This window comes from Lissotriton vulgaris, chromosome 5 (assembly GCF_964263255.1).
Source record: "Lissotriton vulgaris chromosome 5, aLisVul1.2, whole genome shotgun sequence".
Taxonomy (NCBI): domain Eukaryota; kingdom Metazoa; phylum Chordata; class Amphibia; order Caudata; family Salamandridae; genus Lissotriton; species Lissotriton vulgaris.
Window position 1 is genome coordinate 656,615,650 of NC_141693.1, and position 23,845 is coordinate 656,639,494.

The window sequence follows — 23,845 nt, forward strand, 5'->3', positions numbered from 1 at the left end:
GCGTGACGTTTTCGAGCTTATGTGTGCGTTCCTCCATGAACAATGGATGGACGAATTCGGTAGAGTTCCTGTAGAATTGTCCTGATTACGTTCAGAGTTTGCTAAAGGAACGATTGTGAGTCTGCTCGATGTCTAGAAAGCGGTATCGACGTTATTGTCACTTCGTAGCGATGTCCCTACTGAACGGCTGTTTGAGCCAGATTCATCAGTTAGGAGACATGCACGTCAGTATCTGATGCGAGAGGTTCCTCCAGTATGGAGACCTGCTGATGCTGCTGCTCATCCGCCTGTTGTAGCGCACTTTCAGCGAGTGTGGGTTCATGTTCCATGGAAGCGTGCAGAAGTTTTAGCGCTTAAACAGACTCTACCAGATCCGCGGAAGAATCCAGCAGGATATTATAAAGAACTTACGCAAACTGTGAGTTTGTGCGTTATGAATTTGGCAGATATAGATATGTTGTTTGGGAATGTTGTCCCACAGTCCATCTGGAATGTCATTCGACATACAGATCATGATAATGAATTGGGCGATTCGTGGGTGAATCTTGTTGCAGCAAACGACAGACAAGTTGGAGGTGCTAAGCCTGAAGATGTTATTTCTGAACTTCCTGGTAGAATTATCACTTTCATGAAGACTTTAATGCCTGAGGTCCGTGTTAATTGGGACAAATTGTCAGCTTGTAAGCAGAAGAAAGACGAGTCTGTTTCAGACTTTTTCTCGCGTTTCGAGGAAACTTTTGTTGATCATAGTGGTCAGGATGTTATGTTATGTTATGTTATGTTATTTGTATTTTATAGCGCGCAGCTGCCCCAGCAAAGGGGCGTCCTGGCGCTTTGACAGACGCTATAACATAACACACAAAAAAGAAAAGGAATTAACTAGAAACTGGAAACAGGAAAGTTTTAATCGCCTGCCTGAAGGCGAGCAAATCTTCAAGAGCTCGGATGTGTACCGGGAGCGAATTCCATAGACCTGCCGCTAGCACCCTAAAGGAGCGGCCACCCATTCTGCTTAGCTTAAAGCGTGGACAGACAGCCAGATGAAGCCCCTCCGATCTCAAGGATCTCGAAGGCATGTAGGGCGTAAGTAGATTAGCAAGAGCCGGCGGCGAAGAAGATTTCAAGATTTTAAAGGCCAGACACAGCGCCTTGAACTTAATTCGCTGTCTGACCGGGAGCCAATGCAAGGCCGTGATGGTACCAGACACTGAACAATGTCTGGGGAGGCCCACAATGGCTCGTGCCGCGGCATTTTGTACTCTTTGGAGCCTAGAGGCCTCCGCTTGATTCACCCCTAACAGCAATGAGCTGCCGTAGTCCAACCGAGATAGTATTGAGGCCTGGACCACAAGCTGTCTGGTAGGGGGATCAAAGTACTTTAAGACCGGCCTAGTACCCCTCAAGATTCCATAGCACGTGGCAGCCACCTTCTTGGTGTGGTCCCTGAAGGTGAGCGCAGAGTCCACCCAGATTCCTAGATTTCGCACTCCAGCAGCTGGAATAGGAGTGACACCAAGCTCAGAAGGCCACCACTGGTTACCCCATAGCTCAGCGTGCTTCCCTAGCACCAACACCTCCGTTTTGGTGGCATTCAACTGAAGGCAGTTGGTGCGAAGCCAGCTTGCTACTGCCAAGAGACCCGCACGGAATCTGGGGGCCTGCACCTCAGGGTCTCCACTAAGTGTCACCGCTAGCTGTGTGTCGTCCGCGTATGAGGCCATCGTAAGACCCCACTGTTTGACGACACCAGCCAACGGTTTCACATAGAGGTTGAACATTGTAGGGCTCAACGAAGATCCCTGTGGTACCCCCAGCTCCAGGGGATAGGTGGCAGATTGGCCAGGTGGTATAGCCACTTTAAAGGAACGGTCTGCCAGAAAGGACCGAAACCACTGGAGAGCGACGTCTGTCACTCCCACCTCCTGTAGGCGTTGGATCAATATATAAGGATATGGCTACAGAGGGTGGCCAGAGATTATTCGTTGATAAATTCGTGCACAATCTTCTTCCTGAGTTGTGTACTAAGTTGAAGGATTCTGAGAGTGCTTGGGCCACTTCTACTTCGGCGCAGATTCTTGCTACGGCTCAGTACTACGAAAATAGGCGTAAAGATGAGTTAGAGAAAGCGGATAAGAAGACTAAGGAATTGAAGACTAAAGTTCTTCTACAACAAGCTTATCCACCCCGTGTTAATAATCAGCGTGATTATGAGCAACCTCAACAGTATTCGAGGAACTCGCAAAGAGACGAGACTCCTCAACAACAGCGTATTCAGTATGGGCCTAATCAGTGTGCATATTGTAGAGAAGAGGGCCATTATAAGAACAGTTGTCCGGTTCTGTTGCAACGTGCAAATAGTGCTCCTGGTGTTAGAGGTAGAGGTGCTCAACAAGCGCCTAGAGGTAGAGGTCGCGGACAGAACGTGCGCCCTTTGCCTCCGTAGACTTCAATGAACAGTTTCGATCAAATGCAGAATTTGTCTGGTAGGTCTACACAGTACTATGTAGATGATTACTATGCTGAAGGCGATGGAGAGCAAGGTAATGATTGTTAGGACAGCCATGGACAAAGAGAGGGAGTTGTTTCAGTTCCGGTAGATCAGAGTGGACCTTACGTGGAAGTGATTGCATCAGGTGTGTCAGAGCCTTTTCTGCTAGACACTGGTGCTACGAAGAGTTCTATTATGCATTCTAAACTCCCTGGCGCACCTTTGTCTGGCTTTAATAATGTTTCTATAGGTTTTTCTGGCGCCCCCGTTACAAATCTGATTTCCGTTCCATTGCCTCTTTCTGTTGGTTCCCGTAGGTTAGAAGCACCCCTTCTTTTGACTACAGGTTGTAATGAGAACTTGCTAGGCCTTGACTTGTTGAAGAGATTGTATGCGACTTTGTACTGTTCTCCGTCAGGAGTACTTCTTACTTTGGGTGAGAATGTGATCTCTCCGATATATGTTTCGAAAGATTGTCTCCCACATGAATTGTCTTCGTTACCAGATTCGTTATGGGCTACGGGTCCAAATGATGTGGGCCTGTTAGACATTCCCCCATATGTCGTGACGTTGAAAGCGAATGCTCAGTTACCACGCATTCCACAATATCGCATTTCAAATGATGGTGAACGAGCGCTTTTGGCGATCATTTATGATCTGATTGACAAGGGCGTTATCGAAGAGACTCGAGGTAATGTGTGTAATAGTCCGGTTTTGCCTGTCTTGAAGAGAACTGATTCTTCACAACATCCTGTATATAGGTTTGTTATCGACCTTTGTGAATTGAACAAAATTGTTGTTCCGCAATTCCCTGTTGTACCCGACATTACTGCATTACTGACATTGATTCCAGCTTCTGCCACTTGGTTTTCGGTGATTGATTTGAAGAATGCTTTCTTCAGCATCCCGATTTCCATAGAGAGTAGAGATATCTTTGGATTCTCTTTAGGAGAACGAAGTTTCCGCTTTAAGCGCGCTCCTCAAGGTTATTGTGAGAGTCCATCAATTTATAGTCAAGCTCTGAAGACGCAACTTGACTTGTTAACTTTACCTGAAGATGCAGCCCTTATCCAGTATGTCGACGATTTGTTGGTCGCTGCTGATACTGAAGATATATGTAAGGATGCCACTGTGTCCTTGTTGTTTCATTTGTCTGAATGCCATCACAAAGTTTCTCTCTTGAAATTGCAATTCTGTCGCCAAGAAGTTACCTATCTAGGTCACCTCCTTTTGAAGGAGGGAAGGAGAAACTGACCCCAGAATGAATCCAGACTATTGCGAGAATGGGTGTCCCTACGACACAAAGAGAAATACGTGCGTTTTTGGGTATTACGTCGTACTGCAGACAGTGGATCCCAAATTTTTCCCTTCTAGCGAAACCTTTGATAGCTCTTACGGTTAAGGATACTCCAAATCCGATTCCTTGGACTGAGGAATGCCAAAAGAGTTTTTCTGAGTTACGCAATGCGTTGTGTTCGGCTCCTGTGTTGGGTACTCCCGACTACAGCAAGCCTTTCACATTGTATCTCCATGAGAGAGAGGGATGTGCATTATCGGTTCTGACTCAACAATTTGGCGGGAAGCAACGCCCATGTGCGTACTTTTCGTCAACATTAGATCCTGTAGCTAGAGCGTTGCCGAGTTGCTTGAGAGCAACTGCAGCAGAGGCTGTCTCGATTCGACAGTCTGCTGGTTTAGTTATGGACAATATGCTAGTGGTTATGGTTCCACATGCAGTGGATACCTTGTTGAATCGGACGAAGACACGGCACTTGACTAGTTCTCGGCTGTCAGGGTATGAGCTTACATTGTTAGCAAGCCATGTGCACATCAAGAGGTGCAATACCCTAAATCCGGCTACGTTGTTGCTGATTTGGCTTGAGACAAACGATGATAGCGAAGACCAACACGATTGTTTCTTGAGAACAGAAGAAGAGACCAAAGGGAGAATAGATTTAAGAGATACTCCTCTTCCTGATTGTAATGATGCTTTGTGGGTTGACGGTTCGTGTTTTAAATTACCAAATGGTGATACCACTGCAGCATATGCTGTGACGACTTTACATACAGTTGTCGAAGCTGCACGTATCCCACACAATTCCGCGCAAGCGGCTGAATTAATTGCACTTATTGCATGTGTGTTGGCGTAAGGGAAACGAGTGAATTGGTATACTGATAGTCAGTATGCTTTTCAGACCCTCCAGGATTTCGCGATTTCGCGATTTGCAAAAAAATCGCGAAATCGGCAGTTTTGTAAAAATGCCGCGATTTTTACAAAACTGCCCGCGAAATTCCTCCCAATTCCCAACTTTTGGGAAACGAGGACCTCTTGTGGCCATCTTGTTGACGCGCTGACTTTGTTTGTCAATTAGCTTTGTGTATTCAAGCCCAAATATGACAAAGAGGTGTGCCAGTTTAATCTGAGATCTAGTGCCAAACTATGACAGGATGATAGGAAGATAATCTCCAGACCTGACATCCACTCCTGGAGCATTTGTCTCTGGAGATTAAAAGGCATAACGCTGCCCGGATGTTCATTTACAATGACGCTCACTTTGCAAAACACAGCTGCTGAATACGGATATGAATTCCCCATGGCAATGAATTTTGGTTTGGCTGACAAAAAGAAAGTTAGGTTTAACAACAGTGGCAACGAAAAACAAATCTTAAAGGTATTCAAAATAATCACCGTTAATTATATTTGCCTCAAAGAAAGAACCCGCACCATCCTAACAGTTTAGCCGGTGTTTGGTTGTGGTTCCACCGTCTTGACAGCAATTTCTTTAAAAGCCACAGTACCGGCATAACGTATAAGTGCAAATATTCCAATGTCATTTAAGATGTGAGATGGTCTGATGATGTATGCCTGTGTATACATTGTCATGCTGCCTTTTTGCTGATGCAGTTTAGTGTCAACAATAACCATTTTATTTTTTATTCCATGATGACGTGTTTGCTTCCGTACAATACAATGTGAAAACAGTACATGGGTAACAAAAGAGACAGGAGAGATGTTACCCGTGAACCTGAGAGGACTAAACTCATGGTGAAGCACAAAAAAACTGGATATCTGTGCAGCTGTTTGAAACTCAGCCCTTGCCCTGTTAAAGCGTGGATCAGATGAATTTTTGCTTAATCACCAGATCGTAAAGATGTATGGACCTGCAGGTGAAATTCCATTTTGCAATAGTGAAATGTGCAAGGGCTACAGTGAGAGGAGCATGTTCTTCATGTTCTTAGAGTGTCCTTTGCATGCAGCGATGGTAGTGGCTGCACTTTCCTAAACTGTTCCTAGCTCACATTGTGATATAGCTGTTGAATAGCTTTCAGCCCACAGCGTGTAGAAATCATACATCAAATGTATTGCGGCCAGCGTGATTGTGCTTTAACTTCCTGTGTGTAATACGATTGGTGAACTGCATGCGAAGTGAGCACTCAACAGATGTTTTGCAACAGTTGTGTGCGCAGTGTATGCATTTTGCTGGGGTCTATAAAGTAATCCTTTATGTTCAAGCGTCCTTTCCAAAATCTTCAGGACAAGAGTCCCCTCTGAGGCCAGGCTATGTTTGCACAAGTTGACCTACGAGGACTGGACCAGGTAAGCGGGAGGTGACCTCCCTATGCAGTCTGTCTCACTTATTTGGAACAGTCACTACGATCCTGCGCCCTTGGGAGCCTGAGGAAGAGGTGTCCATCCTCACGGATCTAGGAACAGCGGTGCCCCAGCAGGGGTGCATACATTGTCGCTAGAACATCCCAGGGAGCTCTCTACTACGAGGTTAGGACTGGAGCTGCGCTTCTATAGTGCTACAGACACTTTAAACATGCCTAATTCAAAGTAGAATACTCTGCTAAGACAGTTTCCATTGATTTCAGGGTGAAAATTAATGATTAAGAGTAACATAAAGTGCCGCTAAATTGCCGCTAAATTTCCATATTTGTGCCGCTAAATTTCCATATTCCTGCCGCTAAATTTGCTAATCCATGCCGCTATATCCTGGGGGGTCTGCTTTTGGAGTGGCTCATAGCTTTGGACGATTGTGGCGTGAACGTGAATTTTTGACATCGCATGGGACGAAGATCCAGCATGGGCAGCTGGTGAATGAACTTCTTGAATCTCTTACGTTACCTTTGCAAATAGCGATCGTGAAATGCAGTGCCCATAAAAAGATTACGGATGATGTTGGTCGTGGGAATGCATTTGCAGATGAAGTTGCGAATGAAACGGCTAGGAATGTGACGAGTCGAATGTATGTTGTGGGTCCAGCGAGATGGGTTCCAGAGAAGAGCATGTGCGAAGACACTATTGAGAGCGTGAAAGTTATTCAGAGTGAGGCCACAGAGAAAGAGTTGGATGAATGGCGAGAGAGTAAGGGTAGGTTGGATTCGAATGGTTGTTGGACTGATTTGTCTGAACATCAAAGATGGTTGCTGCCAAACGCGTATGTGCTGCCAGTTGTTACAATGGCGCATGGATTGGCACACATTAGTGTGAAAGGGATTTGCAAGTTGTTGGCTCCGAATTGGCAGAATGTGGGAATACCCAGATGTGCAGAGAATTTGGTCAAGAATTGTATGGTGTGTTTGATGCATAATCCTGGCAAGGTAACTCCAACACCAGCTGGTCATTTTGCTCCTCCTACATATCCGTTCGAGGCTTTGCAGCTAGATTTTATCCATATGGAAAGATGCAACAACTTGAAGTATGTGTTAGTGGTTGTTTGCTCTTTTTCTAGATGGGTAGAAGCTTACCCCCTTAAGGACAACACTGCTTTGTCCACTGCGAAAGCTTTGATAAAAGAGTTTTTTCCGAGATTTGGTTTGCCGAGAATCATTTGGAGTAATAACGGAAGTGAGTTTGTGGGTCAGGTGATGAAGAGAGTGTGTGATGGTCTCGGAATTAAGCAGAAATTCCACGCTGCAAATCATCCCCAATCAGCTGGTTTAGTTGAGTGCTATAATGGCACTCTTAAGCTTAAGTTGGCCAAAATTCAAGAGAGCACTGGTTTACAATGTCCAGATGCTTTGCCATTAGCACTTTTGTCCACCCGAATGACTGTGCACTCACGAATGGGTTTGAGTCCGTATGAGGTCGTTTTTGGTCGCCCGCGAATATTTGGGGCGTACCAAGACCGACGAGGTTTAGTGACCTCGAATACCCTGTTTTGCTTGATTACTTGAGTGAATTAACAACTAAAATGAGTGTTTTACGCCAACAGGTACATGATACTCTTCCACAAGCTACGGAAGATCCAGGCCACGCGATCGAACCTGGCAACTGGGTCTTTATTAGAAATTTCCAGCGTACGAAGAACAATCAGCCCCGCTGGACTGGACCCTTCCAGGTCCTTCTGTCGACAAGATCTGCGGTGCGAGTACGTGGGAAGCGCCACTGGATACACGGCTCCCACACGAAGAAAGCACCCTTACCTTTGCCGTATGATAAGTGGGTTCAGGATGGTCTCGCAGATTCTGAGACCGAGACAATCCCGAAGTTTGTAACGTTCAGAGATGCTCGTTTGATTGGGACTAACTCAGAACAGGAGAGTGATCGACTCTTGCAAGCATCAGTACCTTCTGCAGACCGATTGGACACTACCGAGCCTCATCTTTTGTTTGCCGATCAAGAGTTACCTGGAAGAAACAGATACAATTTGAGATCGAGAATTAAGGACAAATAAAAATTAATAAAGTTGATTTTTTACTGTTTGCAGGTTAAACTCTCCACCAAGGATCTACTCATTTTTGTTTTTCTGAACTGCCATCCGGTTCTTGCTGCTAGGGTCGCGGCTGCTACCAGTCTTGGGAGTGTAAGCCTGAGACACTAGGTCTTGGGTTCTGTTGGTCCGAGGCAGCTTTCCTGGGTGCAGCAGAGGCACTCTCAAGCAGAATCAACCAACCACCGCGGGCAGCAACTTTCGTTTAGGATGGATTTCTTTGAGTTGGAGAGACCTGTGCAGACACTGACTTTTAGAAAACGTATATGCAAAATAATGTCGAAGAAATGTTTTTGATACCTTGCATACTTTTGCTATTAAGTTTCGTAATTTTCATAGTTGGTTATGTAGCATTTGTTTTTAAAATAACGTCTAATTCCACTGTGCAACCTACACCTTCACCTACTGTTTCCTCTCATTCTTTCCACCCTTTACCTGAATATGAGGTAGTCAGACGTAAGGAATTCTCTAATAATTCCTTCATACAGCTTTTGCACCAGCATCAGTTAGTGATTAATACAACGAACTGCTGGATTTGTGGTTTGATGCCTCATACAACCGATAAAGGTATTTCTTATTTGGTTTTGCCCTTTAGTTTGAATGGTTCGATTCGAGCTTATAGAACCATGTTCATATATGCCCACAGTGTCGACCCCTTACGTTCACCGAGAGATAATCCGAAGAATAGTCCTATAGCTAGAGGCATAGTCGACATGATTAAAGGGACTAATGCAGTAGAGACTATTCCGAAAGATGAGAGGCAACCATATAGTGGTTGGAACGTGACTGGATATGGAGTTAGTCTGAGTATTAACCAGCGAGCGAAAAGTCCTCTACCGATCTGGATAGTGCCCCATAAGGGCTACTATTGTCTGCAGGGCAACGGTAAGAATCCGAAGGCTCAGTTAGGGAAGAGCGTTTGCGCTGAGACTTATGTGTTTCCGTCTCAGTCCTCTCCAGCGTTCTTAGCTGCTAAGGGTACCTACTTTGTTTGCTATGACAAAGCGTATACATGGTTGCCCTCTGACTTCTCGGGCACATGTTTTGTTTCCTTTCTGTTACCCCCCACTTTTACAGCTGCGGCAGATTACCACAAGACGAGAATTGCTAGAGGTGTCTTTAACCAAGAAGACACTGCAGGACAAGCATTGGGTGATTTCTTCAAGGGTTTTCTGCCGTTCTGGGGACCTATGGCTAACAGTAGGAACATTCGTCAGCTTACGAGAGTGGTTGAGTCCACCATAGTTGAGACCGCCGGTGCCCTTGGTAACCTAACTGCTGAGCTCCAGTCAGATAGACTTATGACACTTCAGAATAGAGATGCCCTAGATGTTATCTTGGCAGATCGAGGTGGAGTATGTAGATTGATTCAATCGAGCTGCTGCGTTTTTATTCCCGACAATTCTCCGTCAGTCCTCCAGGCCATTTCCAAATTGCACAAAATCTCCGATTCTGTCCATCTGGACAAAGGGGATTGGTCTTTGATGGGATGGTTATGGGGATTGATATCCACTTGGGGTTGGAAGATTTTGATGGTCATTGGGATGGTCTTAGCGATTCTGTTTATGTTTTGTCTCTGGGTACAGTGTGCTCCGGCTATCTGTGGCCTGTGTGCTACTTTGTGTGTACGAAAACCTGTCCGGAGAGAAATGCATAGTAATAAGATGATGCTACAGCAGCATATCAGTGACCTGATGAATATAGATCCGGATTCAGATTAAAATGGGTCTGGGTTTATTGCCTATGATAGGGCAAAAGGAGGGTCTGTGGTTCCGTGGTCCCGAATTGGGTTCGATAGTCTCGAAACCCGATTTATAAAGATCGTCGGAAATGGACGATTTTGGTCTCTACAGACCGCAAATGGCGAGTGTAACGTGTCTGAGTGTTTTTCGTATGAATCGATATATGGGAACACCCTGCATTTGAGGATTTAGTTTGAACCCTTGGGTTCCATTTTGTATGTGGCAGCCATCTTGTGTGGTTGCCTTAACATAGGCCCGATGATTGTGGCCGAATGAGTCCTTGACACGTACGCCTTAGTTGACTTCTGGTTGACCTGGCCGAACTGACTCCTCGCTTGGGGCGAATCCCGCTGAGCCAGTTCCTTGTTCAGCAGCTGGCCTGATAAAGATCAAAGAGCAGGACGTGCACGTGTTTATGGCACACCGTTCCCACTCCTCTATCTCCTTTCCATCTGTTTCTGCCTTACCTTTACGGCATGTTCATCGATCTGGGTTGAAGGTTTTATGATGGGTTTGTCCGGCCTGATCGAACAGGAAACCAAGGATGTGTGCGATCGTTTTTGTGGGCTGGACAACGGAAAGTGGGATTAACCTTGACTATCGTCATTCGTTACTTTTTGAAATGCTACTTGTTCATTGGTCAGTTTGTATGCACCAAATGTAAATTGTGATGTTGCCAGAGGCGTAATTTTCAGCATAAAAGACCGAGTTTTGTTCATTGATGTGGTGCAGTCTCTGTCGAACTACCCGTGTGTACTTCGTAGACCTCTGTCCCTGGTTGCAGCCAATAAACTTTGGTCTTTGACGTCATCGAGAAGTATCCCGTGTCTCTGTTTGCCAAGACAGGGGAATCCTGGGTCTTTGGGTGTTGCCCTGACACCGCTGGGTTATTGTAATAGTATCGGTTCCGAAAAACCCAGTTCCTCACACCCCAGTTCCGACATGGCTATATGCAAATCAGTCTGACCCTGTGCCTCATGGGAACAGTCCAGCCCGAACTGCCAAGCCATGTCTTCCCTGGACAATGAAGTAAAAGTTCACTGCATGACAGTGGTGACCTTTGAGTGGGGAGGGATTTACCTGCCTGAAGAAGGTAGATATGCCCCCTGCCATCCCAGTAGAGTGTCTGATGGAACGATCATGAAACCTCTGCTTGGTCAGATGTGGAGATGAAGACTCATGCAGAGACATTGGGTCTCCCTGGGTGGATGTGTGTAGCCACTCGTGCCCAAACATCACATTGGGGGATTCAAAGGAGGCTGGGCCATAGAATAATGGTCCAGGCCCCTACAAACAATAAGAAGGACAAGAAGTCTGGGAAACCAGATTCTCAAGTTCCCAGGTCCCAGAAGGAGAATGACCATTAGGACCTAAAGGCCCCCCCTCCTGAGAAGATTTGCCAGAGCTTGCAGAGTTCCTGTGGGCAGGAGGACAATCCAGGGAAGAGTTTTGCCATGCACAGAGGACTTGTCCTACTCCGAGAGCCTTTAGTAGCAAGCAGGCTGAAGTACAGGAAAAGGAGAATATCAGTCATACCCACAAGTTCTACTGGGGCAATGCACTCCTTTTCAACAATAAATGTAGGTCAATACCAATACACTGTTGCACCGTATGTCACTTGCTTCACTAAGTCACGTTTTTATGTTTTTTGCACATATTACATCCATATACAAAAGAAATCATCATAAAAACACAGGGTCACTGCATTATCTTTAATGGTCCTATACAGTGAGGCAAGGGAGCCCAAACCTGAGACAACTAGGAGCTTGTTGGCCCCCACTACTACAGGGCATTCCTCCTAAATCTGGCCCATTTTTATCTCCTTGACCGGGCATCTGGGGGAGATCAAGACCTGGGACATGTTGGTCAGGCAATTTTACTGGGCCCAGATATCAGAAGAAATAAAGGAGTTCTGTCGCTCCTGCCCCACCTGTCAAGCCAGTGGCAAGACAAGCAGAAAACCAGAGGATCCACTACCTGTGGTTGGGACGCCCTTTGGGAAGGTCAGGATTAATACTGTGGGTCCCTTGAACCCTCCAAATGCTTCTTGCAATAGGTGCATCCAAGTGGTGGTAGACCATGTCACAAGATACCCAGGGGTAATACCCCTGAGGACAATGATTGCCCCCACAGTGGCCAGAGCCTTGTTTGGTATCTTCACCAGAGTGGAGTTTCATAAGGAGGTGGTATCTCACAAGGACACAAATGTCATGCCTGCTTACTTGAAGGCAATGTTGGTTGAGTGTGGGGTAACTTATACGTTTACCACCCCTTATCCCCCTGAAATGGTTTCTTTTTAAAATTCAACAAAACTGTGAGAGACATGACTATCTTTATTTATTTTATACTTTATTTCGGCCAATTTGGCCATAAAAGTCACATACATACATAAAAAATCAAGCATTAGACATAAAAATATTTAAGAAAGTGGTGCACGGAGAGAGAATAGCTTTTACAATTCATTTTTTAGAAACAATCACGCAATATATTTCATTTCAAAATCTCTTTTTTAAATATTATGTAAAAAAATATTAAAAATGTAAGGGTTATGTAAACATATACACTTTTCCAACTCAGAGACAATGTCCTTGTTTTTTACGGATTATGTAAGCAGAATATAGAAATTTACTTATACTAAATACAATATACTGGGTTGAATTACTTTTCATGATCCTAAAGGCTATTGAGCAGGACCTAGTTCCCAGAAGGTTACACATTGGTTTCAGCCATTTCTTTCTAGGATTCATATATGCGCTACAAACAAAAAACATGTGAACCTCATTCTCAGAACAGTCATTGGAGCACATAGGGCAACACCCAGTTTTAACATTCAAAGCTCCCAGTCTTTTTTGTGCCCATCTTTCGGTATTGTAATTCAGCATAAGTATCCCATATCTGAACTTTAGGTAAAGGGTTTTTGCAATGGGTGGCTCAATCTCGTCCAGGAATGATTCAAAACGGAACTCATCCTTAAATGATAAGAAAGCCTGGACTGCGGAACCAACACTAATTCCATCCACTAATGTTCCACTCATGTGGGTCCAGAATGCTCTTTTAACTACTAGTTTGGAAAAGGTAGGCATTTTGTCTGGAGTCTCCCACATTGAATATAGTCCCAAGAGTGTAAGCCATTTTTTAATATGCACTAGCCAATAGATGGAGTTAAAAGAATCAAGAGTCATCAATTCTTGCAGGCCATTTCTATAATCTATCAACTCAGGAGTAGTCCAAAGCCTAACCCAGAATAGTAATGGCCTTAAGATAGCTAGATGGTCTGTTCTCCTAAAGTTTAGGTCAAGTTGGAGAGGTAAAAGAGGTGTACTATTAGGAACCCTTACAGAAGCCCGCATGAATTTATTGTCCAAAATTTGAAAGCTATTCTTTGCCCACGGGCCCCATATCTCTGCTCCATATAGCACAGCAGATTGTATTTTGAATTTAAAAAGTTCTAAAACCGGGGTTACACTTTTGCTTGTGCTAGAATTCATTTTACATAAAATTGGTTTGACATTTTGGGCATATGTTATCTTACTTTTCTCGATTTGGGGTTTCCAGCTTTGCTTGGAATCGAGTACAACACCCTAATAGGAAAAGTTATCCACAGTATCTAGTTTTTGGCTGTTCAAGGTCAGAAGCCCTCTGTCTGGCATACTGGGATTTAACGACATGCATTTTGTTTTATTAGCATTAATTTCCAAGCCCTTTGTCTGGCAGTAGCAGCTGAAGGAATTAAGGAGTGCCTGGAGGCCCTTTTTTGTTTGGGATATAAGTATAGTATCGTCTGCAAAGAGCAGCGCAGGCACCCTTACACCATTGAGCTGCGGTGAATCATTAACACAAGCATTTAAATAATCAGGGACATCATTAATAAACAGAGAGAACAGGGTAGGGGCCAGGACACATCCCTGGCGAACCCCACGTTCAATGGGAATGTTACGTGTCAACTCGCCATTTGGGCCCTACCTGATGTTTGCGAAGTTATCAGCATGCAGCTCAACTATTTGGGCTAGGAGGCATCCCGGTAAACCTATTTCTTGTAACGTTTTCCAAAGAAGACTGCGTGGGACTAAATCGAATGCAGCCCTCAGGTCAACGAAGGCTACATACAGGTGACCTTTTTTCAGCTGCACATATTTCCAAATCAAACAACAAAATCGAAAAATTTGGTCTGTTGTGCTGGTCTTACTCCTGAAACCAGCTTGGAATTTGGAAATTATATTCGAGACTTCAAGCCAGTCGTTGATCCTGAATAGCAGGTGTTTAGCATATAATTTTTGGAGCGTGTCCATCAGACTAATTGGTCTGTAATTAGAGTGTATCAGTCTATCCCCCTTTTTAAATATTAGCACAACCTCCGCTGCCCGCCAACTGTCTGGAAAATTGCAATTTAAGGATAAGACATTGAACAGACGGTTCACGTAGGGGGCCCAGACGTCAACTTCGTGTTTGTAGAGATCCCCCGGTATTTTATCCGGACCAGGGGCTTTAGAGTTTTTAAGTTCGTTGATTGCCCTTACTGTCTCTTCCAATGTGAAGTTGAGGGGTTCAATAGGGGGGGGGGACCTTAAGCTCCATTGGCTGTCACTATCGTATTGTTTGTAGAGGTTTGTAAAGTGAGTTACCCAGGTCATCTCATCCAGGAATACATCTTTCACAGCTCTCCCAGCATGCCCCCCATTAGCCACTAGCCTCCAGAAGCCAACATTATCATTGATTTTTGCAGCGGCTAGCATTTCAGCCCAGATTGATTCCTCCCAAAGTTTTTTGGATGTTTTTAATGTACGTTTGTATTCCACCCTTGCAAGTTTTACTTCTTCTTTTGTCTTATTTTTAATGGCAAGCAATAAGTTTGTTTTAGCAATTCTACACGAGTGGTCGTACCATAACTTCCCGTGGTTGGCCACTCTTGAGTTTTGCTGCTTCTTTCTCGGCATTTTTGATAGATACGTTTTTAGTTCGGAGAAGAAGACTTTGTGTAGATCGACAAAATGTTCAAAGTGTTCAGGTAAGAAGGCGTAGTCAGCTGTATTTGCAAACGTTTGGTCAAAAAGAGAATACACCAGCGCTAAGGCATTACCATCCGCCAAAACACGTGGCCATCTTACAGCACGTCTGTTGTTGTTTATGTGGACGTCCTCACATATGCTGACATGGGTGGATTCAGTTGTTGTTAAGATGGTGTCACTAACCATGTTCTTGTTGATGTAAAGTTCCAAAGGATAGTGATCACTTTCCCCCCTGCTTACTACTTTCAAATCAATCAAAAAGTGCCAGATGCTGAGAGAAACAAGTACAAAGTCTAAATTGCTTTTAGCTTTAGAGAAGGTTGGTTGTTTTTGCAGGTCCAATGGGAGACGGCCATTGCCTGCTCTAAGGCCGTAGTCTGCGGTAAGTCTTAATAGTTGGCTGGCCAATGTAGAATATTTAACAGATTTGGTGGTTTCAAGCTGGGGGATATTGTACGCTTTGTCCTCATCTTCAAACACATCAGAGATGCCCAGGACAGGTTCGAAGTTACAATTTAAGTCTCCTCCCAAGATGACCGGGGTATCTCCAACTACATTTTTCAATAGGAGATCCAGGGCTTCAAGTGTTGGTGACACCTTGGAGTGACTGATCGGTCTGTTATAAACATTAACGATGTAACATTCGTTTCCACAGGGAGGAGTGACCCTTAGGGCCAAAATATCCGGAGAGCCTGTATCAACAAATTCAACCTGCATGACCAGGGTGATTTTTAGCCAAATTAGTAGGCCCCCTGATGGTCTTCCTCTATCAGACTGGACTGCCTTGATACCATAAGTTTTATATCCTACCCGGTGAGGAACTTCTATAGCCCAAGTTTCTTGTAGTAGACAAATGTCACAGGTGTCAATATAGTTTGCCCACTCAGGATCTTTTAGGTTCTTGCAGACACCTGCGATGTTCCATGATAGAATGAGTAAGCAAGGAGCAACGCTCTGAGTGTCAGGGGAAGGATTGGCTACACACTGTTTAGGTAGGCTGCCTACCTGCAGATTTGATATATCTTTCTCTGCAACCCTGGCTTTTTCTCTAACTGCAGTAATTGATCTCCCATCCCGACCACCCTCAGCTGTACTATAGCGTACATTTCCATCTTTATAAGGTAATTCTATTTTCTGGGGATCTGAGATGGTCCTATGCAACATATCCTTATTAGTCTTGTCATCATCGTGCAATTGTACGACATTTTTAGGTTTGGAATTGCCTTTGCCCATTCTACAGAAGGTGTCATATAATTCATAGATACAGTCAGGCATAGTGCCAAGTCAATCCACAGCATCTAGGCAACTAAATCTATTGAAGGTGGGAATGCCAGACCACATATTATAATCACCATGTCTAGCCAAGTTTGGAGCACTGCCATAGTACTGGTTGACAGGGTTCCACTTGGGGCCATGATGAATAGGTCTAGGTGGAGGGTAGAAAAATGAAAGGGGTCTGGCTTCGATAGGGGGATTCGCACCGTACGATTTCCAATTGCAGATTTGTTCAGCACTCTGGGGTTCTTCAAAGGATATGACAATGCAGTCACCCGTGATTGTTTTGGCCGTTGGCCCTACCCATGGTACCCTCCTAACCATAAGGATCTTACTTTTCGTCTGGTTAGGAATGGGTTTATATTTATTTAGCCAAAAAATCACTTTATTTTTTAGCGATTGAAAATTTTCTTCATATTGACTATCCAATTCTGGCACCCCTGTGAGAACAGCTACAAATGGACTAGCGTCTGGTGGCAGATCTATGTACCCTCCTCTAAAATTATTGTACGTGTGGCTAAACTGATGGTTCGACTTATAGGTGGTATTTGAAAAGGATTTGTCAGGCAAGGATTGGATGCATGCAGAAGTAGTGTAAGGGTAAACAGGGGGATTGGATTGAGGTTTGTTTGAGGCTAATGCACTCTGATTAGAAGAGTGGGAAGAGGAAGGAATTGGCAGTTGGGAAGTGTTACTGTGAACCTGGTTTTTCTGCAAGGATTTACTAGTAGTATTTACAGCTGTGGAAGTTGAGGGGGTTGGATTCGATTTGTTTTTAGTGCTAGTTGATTTGTTAGCATTTGTATTACTTGCTATCCCCACCTTTTTTTGCTGCACATCCAATAGATTAGTATGTGAATTTGTTGTTGTGACCGGGACGGGGACTGGAGCTTGCTGGGTGACTCTAGGCACTTCAGTACCGTTGAGGCTTAAGCTTGAGAGGGTGATGACACTTTTCTCAACTTCGAGAAGCTGGTTCTCAATACCAGTTAGCCTAACTTCTAGTGGTTTAAGTAGTTTCTTAAGCGTCTCCCACACTAATTTTAAAAATTCTTCCCTTCCACCATCTTGATCTGCCATATCACAAGAGACTCTTTGCTCCCCACTAACTAAATGATCAGACATATCAATAGAGATTTGTTCATCTATGCTGTTATTAGTATTTTCTGCAGTTACTGGCGCTACATCGTGTACAGAGTTCTCAGATGTTACAGTAGGCATATTTGGTGTTCCCCCCTTGATGTTATGGCTAAGTGCTACTTTTGCTTTTTTCCTGGCGAAAGCGGTTAGATGTTTGCGCTTTCTTTTGTGCTTTGATGGTACCTTGGCGGGTGACTTATTTTTGATAGACTCTGTCTCAACTGGTAGCCGACCGGTAGATGATGGGCTTATAATAGGTACAATCTCTACTGGTGACTTACAGGGCGCCCCATTTGGAAAGTCCTCTACACTCTCCTTTGAAAGAGTCAACTGTGATGGACTTTCTGACTCGGCCCTAGCTGAAGGCCCAGGGGGTTCATGATTGATTGGAGGAATTGTCTCCTCTACTATCGAATGCACCTCGGCCAGGGCTATAATTGGTTTTGGGCCAGAAATGCGTTCAGGGGTTTTGGAGGTAGCAATGCTGCCTAGAGAGGATTTTTTCCTAAGTGCAAGTTCAGTTGAAAGCCTCCTAGCACATTCAAGTTCAATTGATACTTTGTGCTGAAGCTTAGTTATTTCATTATCAATAGAGAGGCTGGTCCTGGTGATAAAATCGTCTAGGGTGCCTGTAGCTTTTTTGGAGGTCTTGGTTGCCTTGCTCCTGGTTTCGCGTGAGGACATTGTGGGAAAGGATATTACAATAGATACATAACAAATGCAAGAATGCTAGCTGCAGAGACTCGAAAAAATAAAACCAAGAGAAATGGCCCGGTCCGGTCTTAAAACGGTCTCTAACGGCCTAAAACGGAACTGTCTTTGCCCAGTCTTAGCCCGGGCTGCGTCCCGCGCTGCGGGAGTGAGATGTTGTTTTGAAGCCTCAGGAGGGCGGGGGGCGGGCCAGCAGGGAGAGCGGACCGGAAGCTCTCCGTCGGTCTAGCAGGGACTTCTGGGAATTGAAGTCCCCGCACGCTCGCAGCCCCGCTGCAGCCACACGCCCGGTTCCGCTTCCTCCTTACCGCTTCAGTGCTCCTCACAACGGCAGGTGTGTTTCCCTCCTCGATGCAGGCGATGGGGCACCCGCGAAGCGGGTGCGCCGAGAGGTGAAGGTGTGCCTGGTTGAAGACGGGTGAGCCGCTATGACACGCTGACAATGCGTTCCTCCGTTCGCTGTGCAACAATATGGGTAAAGTGTCCCACTCGTTTTGGGCTGCAACTGTTGTTTTGAAGCCTCAGGAGGGCGGGGGGCAGGCCAGCAGGGAGAGCGGACCGGAAGCTCTCCGTCGGTCTAGCAGGGACTTCTGGGAATTGAAGTCCCCGCACGCTCGCAGCCCCGCTGCAGCCACACGCCCGGTTCCGCTTCCTCCTTACCGCTTCAGTGCTCCTCACAACGGCAGGTGTGTTTCCCTCCTCGATGCAGGCGATGGGGCACCCGCGAAGCGGGTGCGCCGAGAGGTGAAGGTGCGCCTGGTTGAAGACGGGTGAGCCGCTATGACACGCTGACAATGCGTTCCTCCGTTCGCTGTGCAACAATATGGGTAAAGTGTCCCACTCGTTTTGGGATGCAACTGTTGTTTTGAAGCCTCAGGAGGGCGGGGGGCGGGCCAGCAGGGAGAGCGGACCTGAAGCTCTCCGTCGGTCTAGCAGGGACTTCTGGGAATTGAAGTCCCCGCACGCTCGCAGCCCCGCTGCAGCCACACGCCCGGTTCCGCTTCCTCCTTACCGCTTCAGTGCTCCTCACAACGGCAGGTGTGTTTCCCTCCTCGATGCAGGCGATGGGGCACCCGCGAAGCGGGTGCGCCGAGAGGTGAAGGTGCGCCTGGTTGAAGACAGGTGAGCCGCTATGACACGCTGACAATGCGTTCCTCCGTTCGCTGTGCAACAATATGGGTAAAGTGTCCCACTCGTTTTGGGCTGCAACTGTTGTTTTGAAGCCTCAGGAGGGCGGGGGGCGGGCCAGCAGGGAGAGCGGACCGGAAGCTCTCCGTCGGTCTAGCAGGGACTTCTGGGAATTGAAGTCCCCGCACGCTCGCAGCCCCGCTGCAGCCACACGCCCGGTTCCGCTTCCTCCTTACCGCTTCAGTGCTCCTCACAACGGCAGGTGTGTTTCCCTCCTCGATGCAGGCGATGAGGCACCCGCAAAGCGGGTGCGCCGAGAGGTGAAGGTGCGCCTGGTTGAAGACGGGTGAGCCGCTATGACACGCTGACAATGCGTTCCTCCGTTCGCTGTGCAACAATATGGGTAAAGTGACATGACTATCGATTTGCTGACAAACTCAAAAGAAGGTGGAATTTCCTACTAAAACGCCTGCTATTTGTCAACAGGGAGGTACCACAAACAGGAGTGATCTTCAGTCCATTTGAACCTTTGTTTCGGCACCCTGAAAAAGGTCTGTTAGGAAAGGCCTTGTTTTCCATGTCCAGCCCCACATTTTTGGACTGATGCTGCTGTTTTTTTGACTCTGTGAGTGCATTGAGGCCTGCTATTTAGACCTCAGTGCCAGTGTTCTAACCCTATAAAAATTGTGTTAAAGTGAATACACCCAATTAGTAAGTACCTGACTTCCTTGTAAGTCCATAGTCTATGGTACCCCAGCTACCCAGTGCATGTATGGCAGAGTGTTCACCCTGGACTGCAGCACTTGCCACCCCGCATGTGACAGAGATATAATGGACAGCCTGCCACTGCAGACTGACAGGGCAGTGTGTCACACTGCTAGTTTGACTTTCCCATTACACCAAATGTCAAAGCCACCCCTTCCTTTAAGAATATATGTTAAGTCTTCCCTAAGGAAGGCCTATGGGTCCCACATTCCCGGAGCTATATAGTATTAAGTAAGGCATATAATTTTCAATATGTCTTAGCAGCATCACTTACAAATTGTCGTTTTGCTGTTGAAAGGTTAGTGGCCCTATTGGCTAACACAGGATTACCGGCTGACATGCCAGCCTGGCTAACTTCTGAATAGGACTACATAACTTAGTAAAGTAAGTTATAAAATTAATTATGGCATTAAATATAACCTGATGCCCAGGCCAGATTTTAATTCACTATTAAAGTTAGGCAACTTCTAAAAAGTTGCCACTCTGCACTCCACTTAGTCCACTGGCCTCACAAAGGCACTGATATATATATGGATTTCTGATTGCCTGAGGAGATATGTGAATGACTCCCAGACCAATAAACAAAGCCAGTTGCCACAGAGCGTGGTGTTACCTCCTCTCCCGGGATGGCCACTCAGGGTGTTAGCCCAAAGGCGAGCTTCAAAGAGGAAGCCGCCATGGAATGGCTGCTTGTGACAACACCCATGAGTAGGATGCTGTTTGTTCCTGCAGCCAATTAGGAGAAAGAGCCAAGGAAGAGAAATCAAATGGACAAGCTGTTAGCCACCAGAGAAATTTTGCAACTACTGGGCATGACAAGAGACAATCTGAGATTTGTCAGATCTAAGAGACACCAGTCCCACCAAAGGTTTTAACTCTAACCGTTGTGCAGCAAAACCAATAGTGCAGCACCAGCTGTTAAACTACTACAACATAGAGGACATCGAGGGACACTGAACTCCGTGGACAAAGTCCCGACACATCACTTGTGGTCCAAGTACCAACCACAGAGACACCCCCATTGACTGCATCACAACCGGAGCATCCCTTTGAGAATCTTTGCCTGCTTACCTCAGCATTAGGACCATTCGATTGAAATCTATGGCGGTCATCCTCTAAAGTTTGGAACATGCTTCAAAAATGGTTTGCTGGTCAGGTAGCGATCCAAAGTATCCTTTCTGGCCACCTAGACCTTTTCCCTGCCCGATTTGGTCACTCAACCTGGGCTGGAGTACTTGCATAAACTCTTTCAAACTTTTGGAAAGTTTGGAAAATTTTTGTTGACCAATGTTTGCTTACGGGTGCATTTTAAAGTGATAAAAGTTTTTAAAATCTGTATCTCCAGAAACCTCTGGGTGATTTTTTTTATCAAGGTCTCTGAAAATTCATGAAAATATGCTCTAATTTTATAAATTGTTGTTGAGTCTTTTTATTGGTAGGTGATTGTCCTATTCTGTTGTTTGGTGCTGTTAAATGCTTTATACTAAGGAGACTATTTACAATTCACTTGCAGCACCAGTTAGTCACTTTTTTGACACACCAGCGGCGCAGTGGGCTGGAACTGCTGGCCCATATTTACAAGGCCAGGCAAAGCCCCCCTGCATGGCTTTTTCTGGCCATGTAAATACAATCCCTTTTCACGCATCATTTTGCGTGAAAGGGGAGTGACATGAGTGTTGCTGTTGGTGCTCCCACGCAACACCCATGGATTCTGCCGCATTCCCAGATTTACCACATTTCGTAATGCTGGCAATGTGTCAGAATCCATGGGTGTTGCGCAACAAGGAGAAATACTTGTATTTCTCCTCGTTCTGTCCTCTTTGTATGCGTGCTGCATTCTAGTTGTTTTTTAACTTGCCTCTTCAATCCTGCAACACATAGCTTGTTGTGACCCATATTGCTCCATTCCTTCAAAGCACCTCTGACTTCCGGGGTGGGCAGAATGTATTCACGCTGTCTCTGTGATTGGGGGTGCTCGGCCTGCGTGCATCACCTGTCCATTGTTAGCAACCACTCAGCGTAAAAGCGGGGTGAGCATAGCTGCATCTTGGCACATTGCAAAGCGGGGGCAGACCTGCACGTATAAGGGCACAGCTGTAGCAGAATTAACTGCACATTTGCTGCTGTTTCTTTTTTTACACAATCTAGAGCATATAGGCTTTAGCTGGCCTGTCTACTCTAGCCATGCATTTTATTGCTGCTTGATTTAATTCCTTTATTGCATGCCAGCAGGAGCTGTGCACATGAAAGGTGATGTTGGCCCTGGAGGCCTCCTTTGTGCCCCTGATGAGAGCACTAAATGCAGAACTGGAGGGCCTATATGTAGGTAAACCAGGAAAAAGTCATGTCTGTATATCGACCGGCTGTTTTAAGTTGCAATTGGAGGGTGCGAGGTCATTATTACCAGTCAGAAAAAGTCATTCCAGTCTTGTTTATTCTGGGGCTCCCTGCATTTCCCACCTCCTAATCAGGGCCGTGAAATGAAATCTTGAGTACTTACATTTGCAGACTCCAACGTCGGGTATGTGCGCAAGGTCCGTTCCAATCACTGCCGCGCATCTCGTCCGGTGGTCACAGTAGCCGAGCTCCCAGTTCTTGCCGCCACAAACCTCCCATTCCTGCCTGGCACAGTGTCTGCAGCAACCGCAGGGATCTACCGCCCAATTGCCCGGGCAAGGAGTTGACTCTGGAAGACATTTGCTTTTGTCGCACTCGGTACAGTTGTAGGCCTTCACATCTCCAAGCACAACAAAGCACACAAACGCAAATAGTATCCTGGAACCCATGTTCTGCGCACAAGTAGAGTCTGAACCAAAATGAGCCCACGTTGATGTTTTATATTTTCTCAACTGAGATTGTGTAATATTTTTTTTGAGCCAGACTCAGCTAAATTTGTTTACTCACGAGGTCATTTCTGTTCCCGACGGAAGGTAATGTACATATTTACACGGACTCACTAGTTCGACAGAGCGTTGACTTCACAGGAATATCATCCGGTCACTATTTTTCAGCGCGTGCACACGTGGCCTGTTTCTGCACACCCCTCAGCCCGAAGGTTTGCTTAAAAATTGCTTATGAGGTAGATTAAAAATGTATGCAACTTCAATCCCCGTTATTCGCTTTCCCAGTGTTAATGTAAGCACCACCCGACAATGCCATCTTGAACTACAGAGAAATTGAGTACAATGTCAAGATGCTGTAACATTTCAGCCATTTTCCCCAACACTTTGCTCACACAACTATAAGTCCCGTAAAGAAAGGTAACTGAGGAAATGTTCATCTGAATGTTAAAGAAAATGAAGTATGAGGCAGTTTACGCAGGGCTGGATGTTCAGAGGTCTTTTGGGGTCGCAAAACGATTTGCAACAAAATGCCTTTTAACAATGTGTAAATGCAAGGATGCCCACTATCGCCCTTACTATTCCCTATAGTGCTAGAACCCTTAGCATGCAAACTCCGCCAAAAACATGCAGCCACTGCTCTACAACTTCTTCAGCTCCCAATTGGCATATCAATGTACAGGGTCGGATTGGGATCACAATAGGGTGACCAACTGGCATTGGTGCAAATTCAGGACGGTGAGTGTAAAAATTTAGGACAAAGGGTCCAAATTCAGGACACAAATTCAGGACAGGAGGTCAAAATTCAGGACAAAACTTCAGGACAATAGGTACGTTTTACAGACACATCAGAGGTCGCGCAATAGTATATAAGTAAGCCCAGCCATTTCCAAACATATTCAACCATTTGCAAACCTATCCATCATGCATCCTTCCATCTATCATTTCACTCATCCATCCCTTCATCCATCCCCTCATCCATCCTTTCACTCATCCTCCATTATCCATCCATCCATCCACCCTTTCACCCTAT

General features: G+C 45.6%; 1 protein-coding gene across 2 annotated transcripts in view; it reads right to left on the reverse strand.

Moving 5' to 3' along the window:
• LOC147711368 (cysteine-rich motor neuron 1 protein-like) overlaps positions 1-22,818 on the reverse strand; it is a 279,746-nt gene extending 256,928 nt beyond the window's left edge. For both annotated transcript variants that reach the window (XM_086922083.1, XM_086922082.1), the window contains exon 1: positions 22,473-22,818. In XM_086922083.1, the coding sequence (XP_086778209.1) occupies positions 22,473-22,758 (286 nt within the window). In that variant the 5' untranslated portion in view covers positions 22,759-22,818. The remainder of the gene's footprint in view (positions 1-22,472) is intronic.
• Positions 22,819-23,845: the final 1,027 nt, after the last annotated feature.